We start from the raw sequence: 26,924 nt of genomic DNA, 5'->3' as shown, positions 1-26,924 counted from the left end.
TTCACCCATCCAAGAATAAAATTCCACTAACCAGTTGCAGACATATCTACTTGTTCTTTTGTATTCTTGCTGTTGTTTGATTCCAAGAACAACACAGCTGCTTCTGAAGCTCTGTTTTCACTTGGAGCTATCAGAATACCCTGTTAATGTAAGTCAGAGTGAAAGTAAATGAGAACAAGAGAAAAGACTCCAAAAAAAAAAAAAAAAAAGTAGCTTATAGAAATGTGTTTCAGAATGCTGTAGCATTTAACACAAGGTAAGATGGCACAGGTGGCACTGCATCAGCACAAGAGAATTCACTCACTTCCTTTACAGCAACAAATGACTTCCTCTGCTGCTGTGGCTCCCTCTCTCCTCCTGATAATGCAACTCTGACTGTAATGGCAGCTTCTTCAGACTGAGATGTGCTCAGAAGTGGTTGCAATGAAACATCAAATATCTTTTCATAGTATGTTATGAGTAACTCCACTATCCGTGCCTGATATGGGTAATCCACAAGTGACGACAAGGACACTGTAGCATCCGTTTGACGTGGCCTGATCAGAGTTGGGCCAAATATTATGCCAAGATTGCTGGCTGACATTTTATTTTCATCAGACTGTTCTGTAACCCTGCATAAGGAGAGAGGAAAAGAACAACCAAGAGTAAGAGGGGGTTTCACTACTTCAGAATTATTTTAGGTATTAATTCTAAGTTATGTCTAAAGAGGTTAAAAGACAAAAATACCAAAGGTGGGTTTGGGTGGCAGGCAGAATCAAAGATGACAGCACTTAACAGCAACTTGGACTAAGCCCTTTCAGTGTGTTTTTTATGTCTAATTTAGTGCTATTTGTGACCATCTGGAATTTTGAATAAATGAGGCAGGAGGGTAGGCAAGGGTATGTGCAAACAGATGGAGAAATACAGGTTAGAATCTAGTAACGTGACAACTCAAAGACCTCAACCCAACATCACTACACATATGGCATGCTTAGGCAAACTATAAAGTCTCTATGCTACTTCTGAAGCACTTAGTGAGAGTAATTGATGAATACAAATACAAATCTGTCTTTTTCCATGGGATCTCTTAAAAGGTCAGAATGTGCCTGATTTCATTAAATTCTCTTCTGGCATAAGGTTATGTAATGTAGGACCTAATAATATAACTGCAGTACAATCTAAACAACATGTAACTATTTCTGTGAATAAACAGTGACAAATGACAACAAATCCTGCAACTTCTTCCTCTACTGTCATCCAGAAGGGTAGTCGTTTCCTAGTATACACCATCTAGCATGCAGCTCCATTTTCAATAGCAATTTACATTTAAAGTATTTTCTCACCTGTGAAGGTGTCCAATAAGGTACTGAAGAGTGTTATAGTTTGGTACAGGCAGCTGTTTCAGAAGGTCTTTAATTTTAATGATGATCCTATTCAGTTCAATACAGATTGACTGCCTTTTCTTTGATTTGGGACTAGCTTGTTTAGCATCCAGTTCCTCATTAACACTCTGGCTTTCCTTTGCAAGTCCAATGAACTCATTGTAAAGCCGAAACAAAATCAAGGGTTCTGGAAGCTGAATAAATAAGAACATTTCAGAAACTTCTCATGCCTGAATTTTACCTTGTTTCCTTCCTGTTTTTCTTCAGTTTTGTCTGGTCTAGTGTATTTTCTTAGATGATGTTTTATCTTTGTTTATTAGCTCAAACAACAAGTTCTCAAAAACAAACCTCAATAACAGTAAAAGACTCCCTCCTAAACTTTTTTTTCCATAAATTATTTGCTAGCACTTTACTGCAAGAGCTTTGGCATTGAGCATTTATTCTTATATATAGGTATTTCCATAACATGATTGCTCAGAGAGAAGCTGTTATACTGCAGATGCATGAAACAAACATTTGTGATAACGAAACACAGCATTCCTTCCTCCATCTTTTGATAGTATACTACATGTGGTATCCAGTTTAGTCCATATTCTATTTTTTATTGGATTTTAGGGCATAGAGCATTTTAAATCACGATTCAAATATTCTCTTGGTGTAACAGTAGTGTATTACAAAGTGAATGTTAAGAAAAAAAATCACAGAAAAAGACAAAAAACTCAAACCTAACCTGGCTACTTGTCTAGCTCCAGTTTAGATAAAAGCAAAAAGCAGAAAAACTAGTTAAAATAATTAGTGTAAGTAACTTTTTTTTAGGATTTAACTCAGGATTCTGTCTAAAAATGTCTGCAGGTTTCTAGAAGTATTTCAACATTTAAAATGGACAGGTCTACTTAAAAAAAACCAACACAGATCATTTACAAAAGTAATTAGACCAGAAGAAAAACAAGTTAGCTATTTTTAGTTATAAGCCGTATTCAAAACACAGCACAGTGCCTCAAACTATCACACTATGATGTATATAGGACAGGACCAGGAAGCTAAGGAATGCTTATCTCAGTGTTAACTTTGTTTTTGAGTGACTCAGTAATCACACTGGGCAACATCCCAGCCTCATCTTTTTCAGTTACATACTGAAGTCCTGTTGCAAAATCAATCCTAAAGCTTTAAATCTCCATTTTGTAAGGAAAAGATGGACAATCCTTTCATGATGAGCACATCATTATGACAATTATGAGTGCTTGATCGAATCATTGTTAGCATATATTAACAGCAGTATTTTAGCATGTCTGCATATTGAGGCAAGAATATGAGAAGATGGCAGTGCTTTAAAGTACAGGTATAACAGCCGAAACACTGTAACCAAAGGTTTTTAAAAGTTTAGCTTCACTACAAATGGATAAATAAAAGCTAGGTCTGTGTATGATACTGGTAGTTGAGACACTGTATCACATGAATTCTAGATTGGAGACACCGTATCACATGGAATCTAGATTGCAATACAAGCTGTCAGCCATCTCACATCTTTCCCTGCCCTTATCACAGCCTCCTTATGAAAATTAAAAAAGCTTACTGCAAATATACAAGGCATTCAAGTCACCTACATATGCTGCAGGATTGCTGAATTTTTTTTTTGTCTTGTACGATGAAATATACTATCCTACTTTGTTTTTTCTATTTGACCTCTCAAGTGCATACCTGGCGGAGATACAACTTGAGAACATTGCTGATATCATGTGCATAGAGTTCTGAAAGCTCAACCAAATCCTTTCCGTTTTCAAAAGCTTGACAAAGCTTTTCAACTCTTGATTTGGCTCCATTCACACGATAGATGCCCTGAAAAAAAAAAAAAAGAGTAGCACAACTCTATTGTAATTCGAAATGCAAGTGCAAGTTTAAAACACAGACAAAACCCAGCAGTATAACATTTTCTTGAGAGCCTTTTTTTTTTTTTATTTAAAAAAAAAGTGCGTTCACACGTAAGTTTTATAAACAAACTTAGGCATACCTTGACATTCAGTGCTCTGCTTTCAATTTCTGATGTGCACTTTTTGATGATGAAAGGAATGCCATCAGGAACATTTTTAGCAGCTTGGGCAAATTCCACTCCAAACAAGTGAAGCCTTCCATGAAGTTTTTTGTGCCCACATTGAATAGCTAAAGTCTCTAAACACTTTTTATGGCATGCAAGTGAACACTAAAAGAGGGAAAAAGAAGTACATGGTTTGACACGTTCTAACACTACAATAAATCTCTGATGTTTGTCACCCTATATATGAACAAAAAGGAAAATTCATTAGGTTCTGTGAGCCACAAAGTCCATACTTTTTGGATAGAAAAATATGAGCTCCCTAAACTCCCAACTTCACACGAATCCCAAGCAGCAATTTAAACTACTTTTCAACTTACCTCCTCACATTCAGCTCCATGGAACACCACTAAGCTGTCACATTCTCTGCATTTAGATGGAGCTCTCAGCTTCCGCAGTTTGTGTGTCTGTGCTGCTTTAGACATACTAGTGTTTCTGAAAGGTCCTGGAGAGTTTGCGGTTTCGGATGTCAGATCATTTAAACCTGGAGAGATTTTTTTTGTTTCAGTCATTGTAATATCAACTATTGGGATAGGCTTTTTTTTTTTTTTTTTTTTTTTAAAGTACAGTGCTGTAGAACATGGAGTTCTGTAGCAGAAGCTATCAAAGTAACCAAACCCATTTCAATGACAAGGAAGCAAAGCATTGTTACAGTTTATTTAACAGATTAACCATCAAATATTAATACATGGAAGTAGAATCAAATAGTTTTGCATAAAGTATTTCAGTTCTCTTCTATCAATGGCACATGAAAACACTAGGATATTTAATTCCAGCTAACCCGCAGATCAGGCAAGTTTCTTTCTATTTACTTTAAAGTCCTGTACCGGGATATGAAAGATTACACTATAGTTCGGTCTAATCTTTCAGAAGTACTTCATAAGCATACGCTGCATATGCTAAGAATTAATACACACTCACAGCAGAACTCATAAAACAATGACTCCTCCCCAGTCACTAATTCTCAGTCTCCTATGATATCAAAATACTTTCTAGAGGATTCTACAACACAATAACTGGCGCTTTTCATGACTTTTTTTTTCCAAATTATCAACAGTTCTGTGAAACAAAAATTAAGATTTTAATCTGTAGAACATAAGAAAGTAATACATACAGTTAGAAAGCCCAGAAAGCTTCTTGAATGCTCAAATAGTGATTAGATACTATTCCAAGTGAAAGTTTGCATTAATTGGTATGTTGCCACGCTTTAAATCTAAATCTAAAGTAGTATTAACAACACGCTCGTTCATAGAAGGCAGAGTATATATTTAGGAAATAAGGACTAACTAAAGGATTTCCTAAATGCTCTAATGAACAGTGCCACAAATATAGCTGAACTAGTTTGCAGGTACTGCAGATATCCCTTAGAATTATTTCTGATAATCCAGTTATTCAGGCTTCAGTAACTGTGGCAATTTCATCTTTGTACAGTAAAAAATTCACATGAACGTTAGAAATGGTCCGTTCAGCACCACTTCATTAAAACGACTTGAACGTTATCTTTCAACATCAAGTGGAAAATACACTGTACTGAAAAACTACACTGTTGGTAACCACAGCACTGTACTTTTCTTGAGAGCATTAAAGAGAAAAAGACAAATTCCACAACAAAAAACATCTTTGGGGGAATTTTCAGGTGTGGAAACAACATTACCACAGTCTGAAGGAGATGGTGGTTCTCTTTCATCAAGATCATCTGCAGAAGACATAGTACCAGTAGAAGGTGTTCGTGGAAGTCTTCTTTTAAAATCCCCTGGAAGATGACCAAAAAAAAAAAAAAAATCAGGAAGCTGAAAGCATCACTTCTGCCCTAAACTAATAAAGTTGTCTTCATTAATTTAAAACAGTCCAAAGAAAGGATTTAAAATTAGTACAGTAGTGAGTGTAATTATACCTGGGCTAGCAGATGGAGAATCCATAGATCGTGACTCACTGCTTCCTCCTGCACTTTCAGAATCACTGCACATTCCTCCACTCTGGTTTCCAACTGACCAAGATCTGAATGGTGGTGGCCCTCGTATTGCTTTTAGAAAGATAATCCAAAAGTTCCAAATGTAAAGGACGAAGTGACAGTCTCTTTATTGAAAAAAAGTAACTATGATTCTGAATAGGCAAATATTGCAAAAGTTATATGAACGTGCAGTGCAGTGGAAAAAACAGCATATATTTCTGTAAAAGCTTTGGGATGAAAGAAGTTAATTTTGAAAACTTGACACTTGTACTTTTGCAGAGAAGCAGAAATCAATGCAGTATTCACAAAAACACTTTTTAAGTTGCTAATGTCAATAGAAATAATTCAATATACTAAGCTTAACAGAACTTACTGTTTGAGTTACACCTTACCCTTCTTACTAGAAGAATCTAAGCTACACATACACGTACTTTTCCATTTCTCCTTATGCTTGAATGCATAATTGTTTTCAGGCTTCAAACTTTAAAATGCATTTTTTCCTTTCATTGCTAATTTTCTATCAGCGAGACATCAAGCACCTATTTTTTTCCTGATATTTTTATTTAGGGACTGAACTGCAGCCAAAATACAAAGCTGAAATATAGTAACTACCTTGGATATCTGTGCTGCTGGATGATCTCTTTTCTCCAATCCTTTGCGAACGATGGTAAATTGGACTTCCCACATCATCTAACATCTGGGATGGAAAATCTCCTGAACACTGCGATAAGTTACCATGTGATGTATGGACACTGTTGGTTGATTGCTTATTAAAAACCCTTTGGAAAGAAGAAAGTAATTTGAATAGTGGATAAAAACAGAATTGAACAAAAGACAAAATTGTTCCCCTCCTCCCGCCCCCCCAATGCCAGAGGGCTAAAAATGCTTTATTTAATGAACACTGTTGTTCATTAATGTTCATGAACATGTATTTTTTACTTGTAATTACTAAAGCCCAAATTAAAAAAGGCCATTTATTTCTAATTAATGAAGTGCAATTTCTTTTTTTTTTTTTTTTTTTCCTTTCATGTAAATCAGCTTTTCCACATCTCTGCAAGGTTTTATGACTTCTCTGGTAGATTTTGAAAATAACAGCAAATCTGTTTAGCTGAAGACCAGAAAAATTTAGTGGCTATTGCATCTACTCTCAATCCTTTCATATGAAAGATTCTCTGCTCAGCCATTACCCCTATTCATCTATAAACATATAGATGTTAAAATGTTACTAGATACTGCTGCACAACCAATACTCGCTTAAAAAAAAAACAAACAAACAAAAAAAAAAAAAACAGAAAATAGGTTGAAGCTACCAGCGATATTAAGTCCACTGTGAAATATTTGTTCTCAAGTTGAGGATAAAAAACAGTTAGCAGTCTAATGTAAAAGGCTGAAGCACTCTGTGGACAAAATGGCCTATTGGCCAAGTTTAGCTGTCAGGAAGTTGTTGCTTAATCAGTTTTACCCTGTGCAGCTGAAGGAAATAACAGACTTAAGAAACACTAAAACATGCATTTGTCCAAGCTACTATCCCTTAAATAAATGCAGACCTGAACAATACAAATGATCACTTCGAGTGCATGAAGAATCACAAGGCCATGTCAAAGAAAACAAGAGGGAAGTAGGGAGGAGAAAAAACAAGCTCCTATTAATCTTAAGCATTAAAGAGCTAGGAGACCATAAATAGAGTTTGAGATTTCATGCTCATCAGTTTCTTGGGGAGCTGCATGGTTAAATCCCGTAAGTCAAAGTTTATGAGCATGTCTAAATCAAGTCTTAAAAGGCAGGAAATTGACAGACAAGAACTAAGAATCTCAGCTTTAACTTTGAATTTCCTGGCTTTTGTTGGTACAAGTCTGACCCAAGCATTAGGTTTTTGTATTTAGTTCTCTTTTGAAAGACGATGACGACACTTTCCTGTACAACTGTGAAACATACAGACTGGAATGAGTATTCTGGTACTTTAGTGCCAAGATGACTATTTTATAACAAGTTAAAGGTGGAAAAAGCATTTGGCATACTGACACAAGATCTTTTTGTCTTGCTGTCTTTACTTCCACATTAGCAATACCTTCAATAGATTAACATTAAAAGCTGCTATTTCATACTGCTTGGAAAAAATAATTAGCTATATAACAAAGGGTCGTGTGGACTTGAACTTTTTTGTCACACAGCAAGAGACAGAAATCAAACAAAACTTCCTGCCTGAAGTTTTCCAAACCTAAACCATATACAAGAATGTACAGTAGCAAGGCCTGCAGAAGGAGAAAAGCACCTTCCCAGGCATTCTAAAACAAATTATCAGATATTACTGCCACACCACACTGGTAAACCTTAGAGTTCAAAATTTATTTTTCATATTAACTTCTATCTACATTAAAGTAGTAACAAGTGAATTCTTAACATAGCAGTTGTCACTGTTCTAGCAAGCATTGTCATGTTTGAATGTGAAAATTACACATAATCAACCACCAAATTACGTGCCAAAGAAATAAAGAATGGTAAAATAAAACATGAAAATTCATTCAATGCTATTTTACTCCTCCGGAAGTTCTTACTGGTAAACACGTATGCCTTGCATTTAATTCTGAAACAAGCAAATGCCACAAGTAGTTTGGGACTCACCCATCAACCTGGGAACTATGGGTTTCAAAAGAACCTGATTCAATAGGAACGCCTTCCTTTGGCAAACTTTTCACAAACTCTGAATACTGCTGACCAGGGTCATAAAGTTTGGCACTCTCACAGAGGGACTGGCAGTTAACTGGAAGAGATACAACCTGAGCATGCTGCAGCTGGAACAGGTTAACTGTTGCCTGTTAGAAGGAGAAAAATTTGTACGTGATTTACTAGGTATTTCAATTCACTATGCTCAACCCAAATTAGCATCATGACAGACAGTGATTTAAATAATAATACTAGAAAATGCTAGGAACTAGTAACACATGTAGGGATGGGTTTTGTGCAAGATTCCTGGAAGTCTACTGCAAATACTTCATATGAGGCAGTATTCCTCTTTTGCTCTCTGGGTTATCAAATACTTAAAGTACCAAAGGAAACTCCAGTGTTTTCCCACTTTGGGTTAAACAAGCAATGTTTATACAGCAAGGTTTGTTGCTACCAAAATGACAACTTTCATCCTCTGGGAATGTTAGCCAATGCTACAATGAAGTAGTTGAAATTCCAAACCCAAATCAGCTCTGTATCACCTTGAGACATTAAAAAGGACAAAATGCCTTGTCCCAACAAAACAGACTAACAGAACACTAAGTAAAATAAAGCTTCTAAAATACTTTATCCAAGTCAGAGACAAGGGAAGGGGACACTTAATGGCTTCTGCTTCAGGTAGGGGGTTGCAGGAATAACTGCTACTGCTTTGCCCTGGTTTCAGCTAGGATAGAGTTAGTTTTCCTCCTAGTAGCTGGTATTATGCTGTGCTTTGGATTTAGGATGAGAATAATGCTGATAACACACTGATGTTTTAGTTGTTGCAGAGCATTACTTATACTAAAACAAGGACTTCTCAGCTTCTCATACTGCCCTGGCAGTAAAGAGCTACAGGTGCTCAAGGAGCTGGGACAGCTGAGTCGAACTGGCCAGAGGGACATTCCATACCACATAGCATCATGCTAAAGAATTTATATGGGGTGGCTGGCTGGGGTGGGTGGGACCACTGCTTGGGGATGGGATAGGCGTCAGAGGGCAGTGAACAATTGTATAGCGTGTCACTTGCTTTGTATGTTCTAATATCATCATCATCATCTCCCTTCTTTTTCTTTCCTATTAAGCTGTCTTTATCTCAACCAACAAGCTTTTACCTTTCCCTCTGCCCCTGATTCTCTGTCCCATCCCACTGTGGATGGGGAGTGAGTGAATGGCTGTGTGGTGCTTAGCAGCCTGCTCGTTTAAACCACAACACATCTCCAACTTTTTCAAAATGGAAAAGATTTTTTGCCTTCACACCTTCCTTCTTCTTTGGCCTTTAACAAGCTGGTACCTGACCAGCTTGCACTAATGAGGCAGCATGCAGCCAGGTAAGGAATTCAAGCCTGCTCGTTCCATTATTTGTAAATGAGAAACACTTTCATCTTCCTTAACTGTCCATCAGAATTTCTAACTTACTTCATCAGCTAGCTAAAAGCTTGGGGCTTTTGATTTTCACAAGCAGATTTCAATTGCCAGTGGAATTTATCTTGCTAGTGTGTTAGTTGAAGATGAAGGTTAAAATGTCAACTAGTTGTTAAGAATTACTTTTCCTCAAACTGTTGATTTCAGAATAATTTGCAATCTAGAGAAACTTGCACTGACAGGTTTAGGCCTTCTACTAAGCTTACTGTGGTTTTATGTCCCCTCCCCTCCAATGACACAGCACTATCTGACTTCATCTCATCTAAATAAAAAAATGCATCTATTAGCAAAATGCAACACAGGTTTTGTACAAACAATATATATAGATATAACATTTTGACAATCTTTTGCTTATTTACACTCATTACATTTGTATATTAAATTAGTCACAGTAGATATTGCAGTAATCAGGAAAGTTTTTAAGGCTAGCAGACTCCATGGTGCAGTGCATTAACAAACACTTGAGCCAAATGTCTTTGCTAATGCACAAATGAAAATAGCGGGAATGTGAGCTGTACTCAAAGTAACGAGATAGTACTACTAGAAAGATTTAACATGAATTCTGTAGTCAAGGTTCTTGCAGTGCAACAGCTCATCAAAAACATCTAAAAATTCAAGACGGGTATACCCGCATATTTTTTTTTTTATATTTAAAAATACCTCTTAATACAAAGAGGAACAACAAACATTGAAAGTTTTCCTTTTTCTACTGGCTTGCCCTCTGTCCTTTGAAAACTTCCTATTTTAAGCAGTTGATACTATCAACGCAGCTTTCTCTCAGTCTTAAGAACCTTTATATAGCTCTATTTAACAATTAGGCCAAGCTACTTTATTACCTAAGCTATCTTAAAAAGCATACTTACAGCTTTAAGAGTAAGATCACACTGGAAAATAAGCTCCCGAAGCTGCATTAAGACATCACTTTTAAAGCTTTCCAAATCATTTCTTTTTTCTTCAATCTCTGCTATGCTTGCTTTATAGTGTTCATTGGCCTCTTCAGCCTATGGAAAAACACATGTATAAAGGGTTGATGGACAACAAACCTTGATACTAACAGGTGAGAAAGATACATACACATGACAAATTGTAACAGAAGATTCTCCTTTAGGATAGAAGCCTGAAAGCACAGCAAGATTAAAATGAAGAATTATGAACAGAACATTCACACAAATGCTCTCTCAATGGGAAAAAACAAGCAAAACCAGCTAAGACTTATCTTTAAAAGTAAGAAAAAAACCTTACTTTTTGAAGAGCCTCCTCCTCTAGCCTTCGTTTTTTTTCCAGTTGCTTGCTGAAATCTTTTACAAAGCTTCCACTTGAGCTAAGATGTTCCTCCTCAGCACGAGCGGTGCAGGATTTCGCCTTTTCATACTCATCTTGACGCTGTGTATATAGCGACTTGGCTTTTCTTAGAGCAGCTTCCAGCTCTTGCTGCAGAATGCAAAGAATAATTATTTCTTTTGCATTTTTTTTTTTTTAATTTTCTGTTTGTTTAATGTGATGTTCAAAGAAAATGTTATGCCCAGGTCGGTACTCCTCAGTTCAGACTACAAAAGTCATAGATGGATAACCTCTTACAAATAGGAATATGCCATGAAATCAACAGTTACATTCTACATCCATTAAGTCCTACGGGTTCTATATGTGAATTAAGATGTGTAACATTAGATAGCACAGTTTGAAAATATCGACCTTTTGAAGAATTTGAGATTGAACACTGTTAGATATGAAAAATACCAACCATTTTTTTCTGTTCTCGCTGCCAAAGTTCCTTGATATCTTTCCTTTGTCTATCCAACTCATTTTTTCTTCCCAGAAGGGGCTAGATAGGAAATATTAGAGAAATATGTCAAGACTTACAGATTGCAAGTTTGTACTTTCAAATAAGCCATGATGTTGCAAAACCTTTTACAAACCCAAACAGTATTTGTCAGTTTCTGTAAGCTTACCTGCACAAATTTGTTAGACTGGAGAGCAGCAGCTGTTTGTTGCCAGAGCTGATTGTTCTCAATATCATTTTGAAAAGCATTAAGAAATATTGATTGGAATGGCATATAATCCTAAAATTATACAAAAGAACAAAACATAAGTGTTCTAGGTAAGGTAGAGCCAATGTTCTAAGTGTCAGTATAATCAAACTCAATTTTCAATTCTGTTTAATACAATATTAATGTGTGTGTGGAAGTCAGTTAGGGATGAATACTGAAAGTGGGATTTCTCAGCTATCTTTCATTTTTACTCAAAAAACTTGGGAAGGCAGGTCTGCAAGTCCAAATTACACAACATACAAGATGTTAGAAAGGAAAAAAAAAAACAACACTGAATACCATAAGGCTACTCTGTATTTTCAACAAAAAATTATTTATCCAAATTTCCATAGAGGATGGGAAGAGATAAAATGTAACAGATCTTTTATAGTGAGTTGCAGTATAAATCAATTCTGTATCAACTTAAAAATATATTCTTCATTGTCCACAAAGTTTCATTTTTTCTCAAGTCATCTAATGCATATTTAAGACTTAAAAAGAGCTCTTAAGTCATACTCACCTGGGGTCCGACAACAGCTTTAGCAGTTTCAGCCATTTTTGCTAGGTTTTTAGCACATTCCACTTCTGTTAAGAAAATAAATCACATAATTAACTGTTTGTGATAATTATACCACCTCCCAAATGCTTTTTACATTCTTCCTCTAACAGATAGGCTACAGAGGGGACCACCTTCACTTCGTTACAAACCTTTAATTATAGGAAATGGGTGTTAGTCTGTCCACTTCAGTGGAACAGCTACTAATTTAGAAATCACATTATTGACAGTCTGCAGCACAGGGGCCTGACAACAGATTTAATTCTATCATGACAATGCTGATTAAATGCCAGAAAAAAAAAACACTCACCCAAGCTAAGCTTTTTTTCTACCCACGCGACTACATCCTTGGTATATTTTGACCATGCTTTAGCATAGGACAGAGCTGATTCAATTCCACTGTCATTCCTTAGAAGCATGTTATCAACCTCCTCTGCTCGAAGATGTCCTGAAAATAAAGCATCAAACACGAAGAAGTGAATTTTAGACACGACCACACACTGAGAGCAAAGCCAGTATTAGCCAACTGTGAATACTTAAGCAGCTCTCATCTTGAGGTGTTCTTTAATGCTAGTTGACTCTAAACAGGACTGACAGAGGTTTTAGAACAAATTAACAGGTCATAGTATTTTATGTGGACTAGTCATACGGCCAGCATAGTTTTCTTAAAGAAATCAACCCCCAAAAAAACCTAATCAATGACATACAGAAGTGCTTTGGGTCTTGTTTTTTCCTTCTCCCGAAAAGCAACCCCGGGTGGTTACTCATAGAAGTGCAAAACCTCTGCAAAAGCAAATTATTTACACTGAAATTTTACTGGCAAAAAGTGACCAAACAACTTATTTAGAAGATGAGAACATATATAAAGAATTGTATTTAATAAATATTGAAGGAATGACCTACCTTGAATATCATCCCTTTCATGCAGTGAACCCCCAGACTCCACAGACAGATTTTCAAAAGACTGGTGTATAGGAAAGAGATCAAGTTAGGGAAGATAAGTTCTCACTAGCGCTGATAGTCCAAAAAATTAAACTTCAAAACTTTAAACTTTTAAACTTAAAGTTCAAAAACTCCCTTTTTTTTTCCCCCTCCGCAAAGGAAAGACCTATGCTGTAACTCCCTCTCATCTAATATAGGATCTAAGCTCCCATAGCCGTCAACTGAGACATAACAAATAGCAGGGAATCATATATCTTTAATCCAACAATCCTGAAAGGATGCGATGAAAAAAAAAAAAAAAACATTGCTTAACATTCAGGGGGTCTAGAGGGGAAGACATATGAGGAGCAGCTGAGGTCCCTTGGTTTGTCCAGCCCCTATCAGAGCAGGCTGAGGGGAGGCCTAATGGCGGCCTGCAGCTCCCTCACCAGGGAAGCGGAGGGGCAGGCGCTGGGCTCTGCTTTCTGGGGACAGCAACAAGACCCGAGGGGACAGCATGGAGCTGGGACAGGGGAGGGTCAGGCTGGGGGTTAGGGAAACGTTCTTCATTGAGGGGGTGGTCAGACACTGGGACAGGCTCCCCAGGGAAGTGGTAAGAGCACCAAGCCTGCTGGAGTCCAAGAAGCAGCTGGACAACGCTCTCAGACATATGGCTCGATTTTTGGGTGGTTCTGTGTTTGAGCCAGGAGTTGGACTTGATGCTCCTTGTGGGTCCCTTCCAACTCAGGATATTCTATGATTTGCTACCCATCTTTTAGGAAGGATTTCATCCACACCTGATGTGTGGATGAAATATCCATACATGTAACAGACACCATTGTACAAGCCCTAAGAATCCTGGATTTCTTCCATAGGAGAATAAAGCCATGATTTCACCTAAATTACTTGCAGGTGTGCAGTGTAGGCACAACAGCTGACTGCTAACACTTTCTAACGAAGCACCGATACGCAGCACTACCTGACAGAATTTAATCCAACAATAAGTAAACGGAATTTAGCTTAGCATAAGATTTCATCCCTTTGTCCTCATGCTGCATCTCTTTTAATTGTTGAAGTCCTACAAATACATTTATAGGACTGTGCTGCAAACCAGGCCAATTAAAATTACTCTAGACAACTCAGAAGCAGAGAGCAGGCAAACACAAGGAAATAGCTGCAAAATAGCCTTAAGCTTCACAATAAGAACTTGTTTCCATTTTAGATTTTGGTGTTGTTTTATCATCAGACAAAGCTAAAATGGAGCATGGCAGCAATGATGCAAATAGGGGTTTTTGCATTTATTTTTTTTTTAAATGTAAATGAGAACTGATCATAAATCAGAAAAATCCCTGATCACTGTTCACTTCACAGCAAAAAACTTAGCTTTTAAAGTGGGATACAAATGTTAGGTTAGAATAAACAAGAAATAGAAAAAAAAATAAAAAAAACAACCACATCTTATACTAATTCAGTAAGTACTTACAGGTTCTGGTCCTAAAAAACTACTTCCCATTCTATAAAACCTAAATCATTTTAGCCCTGAGAATGGTTCAGTCTTCTCCAGTAACTCAGGCACACAGCCTGGTTAGGGCAGCTATTTAATGCTCAGTTGTCCATCCAAATTCACCCCACTACGAATATGCAATACCACGTTGTAAAGGCAAGCACATCGACTGCCATTGATGCTCTGCTACTTCTCTTTATATACTACTTTGTCAGAACTCAACCTACTACCAAAAAGACAGTGAGTGACTCATCCCAGCAAGCCTGCCCCCCCCCCATAAACCCAAACTTGCTGATTTGTACATAGATTTTATTTTAAACTGAACTTCAACCAAGCCTGTATTTCCATTGCCCAAGAATTCTCAATCTGTCAGAGGCAAAACTCCGCAAACAGCACACTGACATTTTATTCAACTCTTACTGTGCTTTCAGGCCTACACAGTGTCCAATAGCATTCAAATAGCTTGTTCAGCAATGAAAGGTCACACATACCCATCTCGCTTCTCCCAATGTATTCTAAAGCTCTTGTGTTTTTAATTAAGAAATATCTTTGTTTCTACCTTGTACTTCTGGTTGTACTACAAGGACTAAAATGAGAATAATTACACTTGCTAAGAGGGGGTATACATATCACTTAACTTCAGCCTTCAAGCCGAATGCCTGAACTGAAGAATGTAAGCACCCCTGTAGTCTAGAGAAGCAAGACCAACCCCCTCAACTCTGAAGCCTTGGAGCAATCCTGAATAGCTTAGCAAAGAAGGCCCTTAACTTAAGAGGCAATTAAAAGCTTTCTCTTAAATTAACCTTCAAACTGTTTATATGTTAATTTCTATGAAAATGCTATGCTCTAATCTTTTTAAGATAGAGCTAGCTGCTATGTTTAACCAGTGAACGTACAGATCTGAAGGAATGAAAAGTCAATACAGCTACTTAAATATTTTGCACTTAGCTCCTCCTAACACATCTACTAGTTGGCCTCCAAATTACTTTCTAAATTGCAAAACAAAGTGAAATGCATCATCTGTTAAAAATGTGTCTGAATGCAATGCATATTTTATTTAACAGATTTATGTAACAGATTTCCAACAAATTGAACCATATTATTCTACCTGCTCCAAAATTTAAATTTATTCTTTTCCACATTAGAGAAAACAAATGACACTACAAAAAGGGGACTTCAAATACAAGCTGGTGACTTCTGGAGCAGCTAGACTAGAATTTCTTCTTCATTTCACTAAACTGTATTTTTTCCTCGGCTACCACCTACCCCACACTTAGAAGCATAATGTAAAAATATATTCCCAAGAAATGAAGCCATAACAGGATTAAAAGCAAACAGATTCATCACCTTCCGTTTGCTGGTTAATTGACTATCTGAAACAGCACTTGTTCAAATAATTTCATCTACGTTACTTGAGATGCTGGCTTCTATGCTATTTCATATTTTTCTCATCAACCTAACCCTCTTTTTGCTGGAACCAGTCTTCTGAGTAGCTTCCTTCCTTTCCATGTCCTTTGGGAAGACTAGCTTTGTAGCAGCTACAGATTTAGAAGAATGTCTATGAGTGTCCATCTTATTCTCATGTGTTAACAAGCAGTGTAAATTTCAGAATCACAGAATCTCTAGGTTGGAAGAGACCTCAAGATCATCGAGTCCAACCTCTGACCTAACGCTAACAGTCCCCACTAAACCATATCCCTAAGCTCTACGTCTAAACGTCTTTTAAAGGCTTCCAGGGATGGTGACTCCACCACTTCCCTGGGCAGCCTGTTCCAATGCCTAACAACCCTTTCGGTAAAGAAGTTCTTCCTAACATCTAACCTAAAACTCCCCTGGCGCAACTTAAGCCCATTCCCCCTCGTCCTGTCACCAGGCACGTGGGAGAACAGGCCAACCCCCATCTTGCTACAGCCTCCTTTAAGGTATCTGTAAAGAGCGATAAGGTCACCCCTGAGCCTCCTTTTCTCCAGGCTGAACAAGCCCAGCTCCCTCAGCCGCTCCTCGTAGGACTTGTTCTCCAGGCCCCTCACCAGCTTCGTCGCCCTTCTCTAGACCTGCTCAAGCACCTCGATGTCCTTCTTGTAGTGAGGGGCCCAAAACTGAACACAGTACTCGAGGTGCGGCACACCTCATAATTTTAAAAGATTAATTAATTTATTTAAATAATAAATTAAAATTTATTAAATAATTTATTACATAAATATTAAATAACTTAAATTTATTTAAATAATAAATTAAATTTAAATAATTTAATTTATCTAATTTAAAAAGATTATTTCTCAACCATAACTGTACAGCATTGCTATGATCAAGCCTGTATGAAGGAATGCTATGTTTTAAGTACATATCAATAAAACCTAAAAAAAACAAACTTTTTTAAACCTTGTTACAACTTTGCTTGGCATACACATTTTCATTACATTAATCTGAATTGATTTACCTGCAAGTCTGATTTGACATAAACAAAAATTCAGAGCTGCACATGGTACTGAGCATTTTTTAAATCTCACCTTCAGAGTGTTTAAAAGGAGTTTTAAACTGCTACCCCAGTTGAATCATCACTGTCATTGAGAACAGAGAACATGTATGAGTACTTGAAACCCTAAATACTTTTTTTTTCCATGGGTTTAATCTTATTTTAACACTCAGAAGACTTCAAGCAGCCTGGACCCATGATGCACAGAGTTTCAGTGGAAATTAAAATTTCCTTTAAAAAATATGATTTCACACTCTGAGAACGTTTAGCCTACCTGACTTCTCCGAGATACAGGAAGTCCCAGTGACGAGCCATTGTCTACATCTCCCATAAGGAAGTCTGAAACACTACCAGAAAAACAAAGAGCCATGTTACTTCATTAATTCTCCTACGTGATTTCAGATCACTGAACAAAAATTCAGATCATCTCTCTAATACTCTTTAAAAGTTCTGCAGAAAGATTTTCGGAAGTAGTTTTGAATTCCCTGCAATTTCTATACCATGTCCTACCATTTCTATACCATCTATTTCCATCATGGCTTCCCTCGTTAAGAAAAACACAAACATCAAAACAAAGCAGAAAAAGCATTCTGAATACAGTCAATTTAAATTAATTTATCAGCCAGTATTTGGTTGTAAGAAAACAGAAGGCTTTTTATGTTGTTGTTGTTGTTCAAATCTTACTTTGATTCAGCTGCACTGAGCTCTTTACAACTCTTAGATTCCAACTTACACGTTTCCAAAGGTAAATGCCAATGTTTCAATGGAAGCAAATATTTCACTGAAGAGTTCTCTCTTGTTTTCTTCATTAACTTCTTTGAAGTTCACCGCTTATGAAAAAGATGAAAACCAAAGGGTGAGAGGTGGGGTCAAGAAAGTTCACTGTGCCTGAAGACAAGTTAATACAGTTTCCTATAGAACAGGCAGTATTATACTTCTTAACAATTTCAAAAACACATTAAAAAATTCTAAGGACTTGAAAGGAAAGAAATGACTGCCTTCCAGATGCTTCCCACAATGTAAACAGATTACCCTTACTTCCTATATCTTCCCACTTAAGCAGCAGCTTTGTGCAGGAATACGATGGTAATGTTGGTGGAATAGGTGAATCGTAAGCGTCAAATCAAATCACAGCAGTGACACTGTCAAAAAAGAGCTCACAAAAACAGAAACAAAGTATTTGAACAATTGCTTCTCCCTTTCTGGTTAGATACTTCAGAATATGAGCAGCAGTTTGAGTGTCTCCCCTCTATCTGCATGCAATCCTGTGTTCACCCAGAACATGGGGTTTCTGTTTCGAAAAACAGAAAGCTACCAAAAAGTAGCATCAAATGCAAAATGCTTCAGTTTTTAGCTTCATAGTCTGACAAAACCCCTGCAGCCTGTTAGAAGTGTGGAAGAAGCAAGGCATAGCTATCATTGTTTCGAAATAGGAAAGGAACATTTTTGGACAAACCAGATGATTTGAACTGGTAACCAAGAAGATTAGTTAGGCAGGCAACACTAACCCTTTAACAGGCTTCCATGACAAACTGGAATAAACTGGAATAACATGGAGACAAATTGATTCATTCAAAATGAATCAAAAATGATTCATTCAGAGTTTCTATTAATGCAACTGCCAGACAAGGGAGAGGACAGAGAAAGGAGAAGACAAAAACCACAGCGTTTTTTTTATCTAGTTTCCAACCCAACTCCTAAATCATTGGTGACTGGATTTTTTTTTTTTTTTTGTACAGAAGTCAAACATACCCCTTTGAGCCAAAGATGAGCCCTTTCGATGGAAGTCAGTTTTACACGGGGAGCCGTGACAATCCCACATTAGTATTTTTAAATGCTTGATTTTATTTAAGCAATGCAATATACTTCATCAACTACATGCCTAAATTACTATAAATTATATACTGTTTCAGAAATACTGCAGTGACACATACCGTTATTCACCCCTTTTCATCACTTCTATTGCGATTTTATTAATTCCTTTTTGCAAGATCTGTGACTATTAACCCTCCTTACATCTTAAGTAGTAATATGGAAATAATCAACTGCGATGACTTCTAAAAGTAGCAAAAATGAAATCACTTTATACCATTATCCATTCTATGCGCATTTTCTTAAATTAATGTAACAGACTTTAATCTTTAAAAGCATTCAAGCTTCCTGCCAGGTGCCTAAACCCTAATGGGTAACAAACAAAGAAAGTACAGTAATCTGCTCCCCCCATAAAAACTTTTCCTTTCACAAAGGAAATCTAAACTAGTAAATTAACACAATTGAATTCATTCCTTTTTATACAGCATGCCAACAGGCCTGACCAACATTTCTATAACAAATATTTCTGGACAAAGCTATTACATAAAATATGTATTCTTCTTGTGGGCTATTTCCACAATTACTTGCAGACCTGGAAAAATGTGTTGTAATAAGCCTACAGCAATAAAAAAACACCACATATTACAAAAATGTTAACAGTCTTTGTAGCCACAGTTCCCTGCTAAATTAAGGTTTCTCCCACCTCTTAATTCTTCTGGTACATTACATTAAAAGAACTCTGGCAGCTTTGTTTGAAATGAGACTCAAAACACCACAGTTTTTAACAACTTTCTAAATAACAGAGGATTTTTTTTTTATATATGTATTTTTAAAATTCAGGTTAGTGGAAAGTCTCAGCTTTCCTGAGATAACACTGACTATAAATCTAAACTTTGCATTCCAAATCAGTAAGCAACAATGGTTATTATGAGATCAATTGATTAACAGCCACTAATGACTGGAAAAATCATTTGAGTGCCAGCATGACAAGCAAACTGTTTCAAAGTTAAAAGGAACCTACAAAAGCTGACTGTATGTTCAAAGCACTTACCACTGAAATATTCAGATATCCATTAGCTGTAGTCTTCAGAGAAAGAGCTGTTCTTTCACTTTGCTAACAAGACAATACAGAAAATCTCTCCCTAAAGAAATGCCGTCTGTTTTGCTTTGCCTTTCTTTTCCAGGAAGAGTTTTATTAAGCTTTACGTACTACATACCAGGGAAATCATTTCTTTGCAGGTTCTCTAACAAACTAAACAAATCTCAAAAATTTTCAGTTACTACTTCTCCTCCACAGGAAAAAAAAAAAATATATATATACATATATAGATAGATAGATTAAAAAAAAAAAAAAAAAAAAAAGGTTAGCCCAATCTCCAATTCAGCTAGATACAAACAGCTTTCTTCTAGCTTATAACCGCTGGAATGCTGATGTACTTAACATCAACTTTAAACCATGCACGCTCTTTCCCCAGGACATCCTGACTGCACACAATAGCTACTGACAACAATGAACTATAGTAATATTTCCATGTCTGGAAGTGACAGCTATCTATCTATAGTTGTACACGTTTCAAAGTGAGAATGCAATGTAGCAGTGCTTTTAAGTTAGACTTCAGATTGCACATGACAGGCTTTTAAAAAAATTATATGGTAGCAATACATTAAGATCTAGAAGCTTGTACCTGAACTGCAAATCTGGCTTGCAAGAAAATGTATCTTTACTTCCAATGCTAGCAGAACCATCTTCAAACTGAAGTGGGCTCAGTATCCTCATGAAAATGCTGCTAAACACTGCAGAGTTTCTATTTCTGGGTCACGCTCTCTAAAGCTTTCTGAACCAAGCATAGAAGAGGCTGGGGAACCAGCAATTGCTGTGGAACTTCAGGAAGCTGCAATTCCAAGAGCTGGACTGAGGATACTTGAGCAAAGTTTGAGACTCTGCAGAAGAGGCTGTCAAGCGTCAAGACTGCAGTGCGACCAAGGTCTTCAAAAGATGAGGCTGAGACAGCTCACAGTAGCTACACAGCACACAAGCTCCTGCGTTGCTCTCTCATCCCCTGCCAGTCCGGTGAGGCCAGAACAGCCCAGGAACCCAGGGGATATGCTGGAAACCGCAGCAGTTTGCTCGCTTCCTCCTTCCCCCTCCCAGAGACATGTGCAGGACTGGATGCAGCAAAGCTGCCTTGCCAGCTACGTGCAGAGCCCAGGCAAGTATGAAGTAGAGGCTGCAGGTTTTTCTCTTTGCTGATTGATTTTCTCACACCTGATAGGCTGAGACAGCAACACCACCACCCACTTCCTCAGACAGAATACAACTTCAACACATGCCTCACCAGCTGACTTTTAAGCAGCAAGCCAGAACCAACTGTCTGATTCATTGGACCCGAGTATCCCTGCAACCCACTTTCTTTCCTTAAACTCCCAACAATGCTTTCAAGAACCTTTCAGAATTGTTTCAAAACCAAAAAACACCACTTAAACAAGAAAACAGACAAAACTAGAATACAGATGCCCCCCTCAGATGAAAAGTATTTAATGCTTCTTGTTATTTCCTGTCATCACACCCCAGTTCCACTTTGAGTTCTCTGTGCCATCAAATTTCACCCACCTGTACCTACTACTAGGTTTGACAACCTTCCCATTAGCTTACTTCTAGCACTTAGAAGTTTGAGGAACCATTTCCCACACGCTCCATAATAAGTTTTGCTTTGAATTTACACCACAGATACACCAAATTGAAATGATTTCACCCTGCTAGAGGTGTTTAACTTTGACACAGAGCTCTTATAAGAAACATATCTAAACCAGGAATTCCTAAGTGCAATTTTCAGCTTCACCAGGAATCCCTTTTCATTCTAAGGATTCAATCAAGTCAAGAAACACAATTTAGTGCGAAACAACATTGCAGCCTTAAATTTAGCATGTGATCATGAGAACCATGCACTTTGTGCTGTCTGTGGCTGACAACAATTTAAGGACACCGAATAGGAAAATAACTACAAGTGTGACGGTGTGCCAGACTGGGAAGTGACTTCCATAAATAGGAGTTTGAATCAGTTCCAAGTGAGAAGCTTCAGTAAGTCTCAATTCTTCCAGATCGAGTGAGGTGTCATTTAAAAGACACTCTTCACAAAGCACACAGGCAAGTATGCATGAGGAGTACAGTCCAAGCATAGAGGCACAGTGAACCACGTCATGTCCAAGTTGTATCAGCTGAACATTCCTTGGGCCTGACAAGATTCATCACAGAGTACGGAGGAAATTAGTGGCTGTTACAGCTGGACCTATCTCAACAATTTACCAAAGGTCTTGAGATTCTGAGGATGTCCCTGCTGACCCAGGAAACTACAGACCTGTTAGTTCTACCTCAGTCACTGGAAAATTTATGGAGAAGATTATTCTGTGTGCTACTGAAATGCATTTAAATCACTAAGCTGTTATCAGGCATAGTCAACATGGGTTAAGGAGGGCAAATCCTGCCTTCTTAATTTGATATCATTCTAGAACAAGGTCACCTGCTTGGTGGATGAAGGGAAGGCAGGTGATGTGGTCTTTCCGGACTTCAGTAAGGCCTTTGGTACTGTCCCTCACAGCATCCTTCTGGATGAATTGTTCAACTGTGAGATGAACAGGAGGGCATGTCCTATGAGGGAAGGCAGAGTACACTTTGTTGTCTGGTCTGAAGAGGAGTAGTCAGAGGTGTGACCTCATTTCTCTCTACAGCTCCTGAGGCAGGGGAGCCCAAAGGGAGGTGCTGGCCTCTTGGCCTCTGCTCCCTGGGAACTGATGACAGGACATGAGGGACAGCACAAAGTTGTGCCACAGGAGGTTCAGGTTGAGCACAAGGAATAATTTCTTTACCGTAAGGGTGGTTGAACACTGGAACAGGCTTCTTAGAAAGGTGGTTGATGTGGCACACCTGTCAGTGTCAAGAGCCATTTGGACAGTGCCCTCAATAGTACGCTTTAACTTTGGTTAGCCTTGTATTGGTCAGGCAGCTGGACTTGATGACTTTTGTGGGTTCCTTCCAACTGAACTATTCTATTCAATTAAAGGTGTAACTTGAGAGAACAAGGCTGTTTTTTGTTTTTTTTTTTTCCCCTCCACATTTCCCTGCAGCCTCAGTGTAGAATGGTGGAGTCTGACATGATCTGTTCTGCCAAACATCACTCTGTAACAAGATCAAAGTAACATGCTACATAGTTAGTTTCTCCTTCAACCTGTCCAAAAGAGAAAGTATTAGATATTAAAAACATATCACAAGCCAGATTTCCAACTCTTCCCCCAATCACTGTCTATAAAGTTACTCTAACTGATTTCATTAAGAACAAAGGCAATTTGTTAAAATAACCATACATCCCTGTCTAAAGTTCCAAATACAACCTAGGACTGAAAACCTGGCATTCTGCAGATTTACAGAGATCTTTCAAGAACCTAAAACAGTTAAGTTAATAGACGTTAAGCTTCTATTTCTGAAAAGGAAAAAAAATAATCACGTGTAAATCCCAAGTTGCTGCTGTTTCATCGCCTCCTATATAAACAACATTAGAAATTTTCTGTGGCAGGTTAAGCTTCCCAGTCATAAATTTGACTACAGAGTGCTTCCACGTCTTTTTATAGTTCTGTCTTCCAGTGACGAGAAGCAGATGATTCAGATGAACTTATTCCATAAAGTCACATTAACACAGCCTGGGAAGACAGAGGAAAAAGGATACTATTTCTATCCTACTGAGTCCTCTCATTCTTGTAGCTTCCTGTTTATCCAGAAGTTACATTACTTGTAGTGAAATAACCACAGATGAAAACCTGTGAATCCTTGTATTACTGACAGGCCACTGTAAGCAAACTCAAGGTCTGATATGACCACTATTCACTGCAACATGCGATATTTTTACTTGAACTTCCTCACTTCCAGCAGCAGTTTACTTCAGTTTGAACAAACACTGAGTAACACAATGCTCACACAAAAACCAGCTGTGAGAACCAAACAGGTGCTGAGGAGAGGGACAAGTTGCCCTCGCGTTTAGTACAGATGATGCTGTGGGGGGACACAGGCCTTTTCCATACAACCAAGGTTCTGCTGTTCTCTGAGAAGACTGAAGGAACAATCTGAACAAGCTGAAGTCCTGTAACTTCCCATTTCTATCTCCAGACATAACGAATACTCTAAGTGACTGAGCAACCAGTAGTAAGTGATACTAAAGTCTTCACGTACATGTTTTTTGTATCAAAGGCTACAAATATGGAGGGAGGACTGATGGAGACCACGGTCTTTAGCTTCATCTCAGGCTCCATTTCCTTGGGAATTAACTTGGGAACTGCACAGTGCCAGGTCACACAGCACAGGCTCAGAAGAATGATGATTCACCACAGAGCGAGCTCGTGTTTGCTTTAGCCAAAGAAGAGTCAGACAATTTATGCCAGCTTCTCAATTCTAGGCCGGCAGAATATATGCTGCTTATAAGACAGATGAGTAACTCCATGAGAAACTATTCAGAATGCTATTAAGAGTAATTCCACACCAGTCTTTTATTGTATCAGATAATTTATTTATTTATATGTTCTAAATAGAAGAACACACTTGTATCAGATCAGCACTGTGCACCATACAATCACTGTAGCAAGAGTCTTCAAGCTAGATTTTCAGTACTATCAAACTATTGCCTATAAGAAAATTATTAAAAAATTAATGCAACCTGGTGTGTGTCAAAACTTGTACTCAATTCCAGCTCAAGTCCAAAGTCCAACTGTAACAAAATCACCCACTAATATGCTTTTTTCTTTGAGGTTTCTCATCACACAAGATCATATCTAGTGAGCTGTGGCTGAACACACACTTTTCAGACATACCTCAGTCTTACAACAACCCACCTGAATACATTTGCCAGAAAACTGGATGACGTGACTCTACTGCTTTTGCTTCAAGTGGCATTCTTAGAATAAAGAATATTTACTTCAAAATTCAGTACTTATACAACATGCAGTAGTTTTCCTAACAGTAGTTTCTCTTTCCATTTAGAAAATTATGCAATCCTCTACAACTATAGTTCCTGATAACATATTAACAGTAAGTGAACTTAACTAGCTAACATTGAGGCTTTTATTTGCAGTACAAACATACTAAATCTTGTTACCATGAGAAAAAGTCAAAAAGTATTTTTAAGTATCTGTATCACCAAAAAGCAGCTTAATACAAGTTACTTCTTCTGCTCATTATCCAGAGAAATGAACGAATCCTAAAGTAACTATTCAAAAAACAGCTACTCATCAAACCAGGCAGAAATAGATGCCTGTAAGAGAATGTATGAAACACCAATACACCTGACCAGGGTTCAGTGCTATTGAAACTCTATGATCGAACACTGTGAAAAGATGAGAGAATAACTGCATGGTATCGGATTCAGAAAATTTCAAATACTCTGAAGGAACTGATTAGAATTTGAAACATCCAGAACACAACCCCCCCAAAAATTATGTATTTCAACAAAGTATTTAATGCTTCTCTTCAGAAGGGAATGGGAGAAAAACATGTACGCCTATCTCTGGTTAACTGGTTCTGTAACAGAACTACAAAAAATGACCAAGGATGAAGAACGGACATTAAAACAAATACAAAAAAAAATGACGAAAAAGTGCACTTGCTATAAAGAAGACCAACATATTTATGGGATCTATCAACATTGTTACCTCACAAGAGGATGAAAATAATTGCTTTACCCAGCAATGGTACTCTCAAATGGCATAGAAATTAGTCAGTTTGGGTCACTGCATATCAATAGCAATCTTGATAAAGCACGTAGTCCAGAAAGGATCGATATCATTGCAAACATTTTTGGAAATGGGATTTAGCAAAGGTTGACATAATTTGATTTGCTTGCATATCTTGAGTCAGTTCTCCTCAAGGTTGCTCTAACTAAAGAAGGAGCAGCTCAACATTGCCCTGTGTCCAACAGACAAAGTAATCTTACCATAACACTACAGCATGGGAACAGCTTGTCTAAGGTGGCTGTAGAGTTACACTCACTAAACATTTCACCTGTTCTCATTGATACATACCTGATTACAATTTCACACATGTACTTCAGTCTTCCAGAGAGCAGCCATGCAAACAACAATTCAAGGATACCCTCTGTTTTTCTACGGTTACATACAATGCTCTAAAGCAAGCTCAGAGGTTGCAGAGTTACAATCCTGCAATCATATCAAATACCAGGGAGACCTACAGCACATTCTACATGCAGCCAGAATAAAAAACTGCTAGTTTTTTATTTTTATTTTTATTTTTATTTTTCTGGGCTGCTAGTAGCTGCCATACTCCAGGATCAAACAAACAGCTAAAACTACCTATTAATATAAAGAAGCTAGGAAAAGCCTGGCAGAATCTGAGGTACAGGAATCAGGCAGCTAAACATGTTAGTATTTTCACTGAAATTCCTACTTCACTGAGTTGGCAGTATATATTCAGACATACTAACATTAATGAGGAAATGAGGAAAAAAACTACAACAAGGAGAAAAACTAAACTAGACATCTCTGATCAAAGACGTTCCACGTGATTATAACATAAGAGGTGCAGATTTAACCCTACTGAAAGCATTCTCCATGCTACGTTGAATAAACTGCTTGTTCCACAGGAATATACTGGATTTATAGAACAGGGAGAGCTGTAGTCAAAGGCTACACAGAAAAGAAACAGCTATGATTTACTGGGCTCGAACAGTTGTATGCTACACCACTGGTATTTGTCTGACACACAGAAAACTGCAACAGTAAAGGCCAATAACAGAAAGTATTAACATATATCCCTGCAATCCTTTGTTGTTACCTTGACCATGCTTATGATCTGTTTTAAGGAATTTATTTAAGAAGAGTTAGGCCATTCAGATTTGGATTGCTCATTTAAGTATTTCTTCACTTGATATAAATCTAACACCATCCCTATAAATTCACAGAACTCAGCAAAGATTTTTGGCAAATCTCTGTGGATAAACCTGATGCTTATCATTCTGAGATATTATTCTGAGATAAAGGTAAAGAACAGATCATGATCAAAGGTTTGTGCTTTTAGAATGCAGTGTGGTTTTGCAGCTAGCTTCCTT

At 37.6% G+C, this 26,924-nt stretch overlaps 1 protein-coding gene across 5 annotated transcripts in view; it reads right to left on the bottom strand.

Annotated features, from left to right (window-relative positions):
• ARHGAP29 (Rho GTPase activating protein 29) overlaps positions 1 to 26,924 on the bottom strand; it is a 59,002-nt gene that overhangs the window by 2,866 nt on the left and 29,212 nt on the right. For 3 of the 5 annotated variants that reach the window (XM_032192052.1, XM_032192055.1, XM_032192053.1), the window contains exons 4-22: positions 17,744 to 17,840; positions 17,285 to 17,357; positions 13,013 to 13,073; positions 12,420 to 12,557; positions 12,074 to 12,138; positions 11,476 to 11,586; positions 11,268 to 11,348; positions 10,769 to 10,957; positions 10,390 to 10,527; positions 8,024 to 8,214; positions 6,014 to 6,180; positions 5,345 to 5,473; positions 5,105 to 5,203; positions 3,771 to 3,934; positions 3,370 to 3,558; positions 3,060 to 3,197; positions 1,323 to 1,555; positions 305 to 611; positions 32 to 140 (exon numbers count right to left, since the gene is read on the bottom strand). In XM_032192052.1, the coding sequence (XP_032047943.1) occupies positions 32 to 140; positions 305 to 611; positions 1,323 to 1,555; positions 3,060 to 3,197; positions 3,370 to 3,558; positions 3,771 to 3,934; positions 5,105 to 5,203; positions 5,345 to 5,473; positions 6,014 to 6,180; positions 8,024 to 8,214; positions 10,390 to 10,527; positions 10,769 to 10,957; positions 11,268 to 11,348; positions 11,476 to 11,586; positions 12,074 to 12,138; positions 12,420 to 12,557; positions 13,013 to 13,073; positions 17,285 to 17,357; positions 17,744 to 17,840 (2,679 nt within the window). Of the gene's footprint in view, positions 1 to 31; positions 141 to 304; positions 612 to 1,322; positions 1,556 to 3,059; positions 3,198 to 3,369; positions 3,559 to 3,770; positions 3,935 to 5,104; positions 5,204 to 5,344; positions 5,474 to 6,013; positions 6,181 to 8,023; positions 8,215 to 10,389; positions 10,528 to 10,768; positions 10,958 to 11,267; positions 11,349 to 11,475; positions 11,587 to 12,073; positions 12,139 to 12,419; positions 12,558 to 13,012; positions 13,074 to 17,284; positions 17,358 to 17,743; positions 17,841 to 19,873; positions 20,107 to 26,924 lie in introns of those variants that run through there. The other 2 variants (XM_032192056.1, XM_032192054.1) reach the window with 2 other exon arrangements.

Source organism: Aythya fuligula, chromosome 8 (assembly GCF_009819795.1).
Source record: "Aythya fuligula isolate bAytFul2 chromosome 8, bAytFul2.pri, whole genome shotgun sequence".
Classification (NCBI taxonomy): Eukaryota; Metazoa; Chordata; class Aves; order Anseriformes; family Anatidae; genus Aythya; species Aythya fuligula.
The sequence above is the reverse complement of the archived record's forward strand: the minus strand, read 5'-3'. Positions and strand labels throughout refer to the sequence as shown.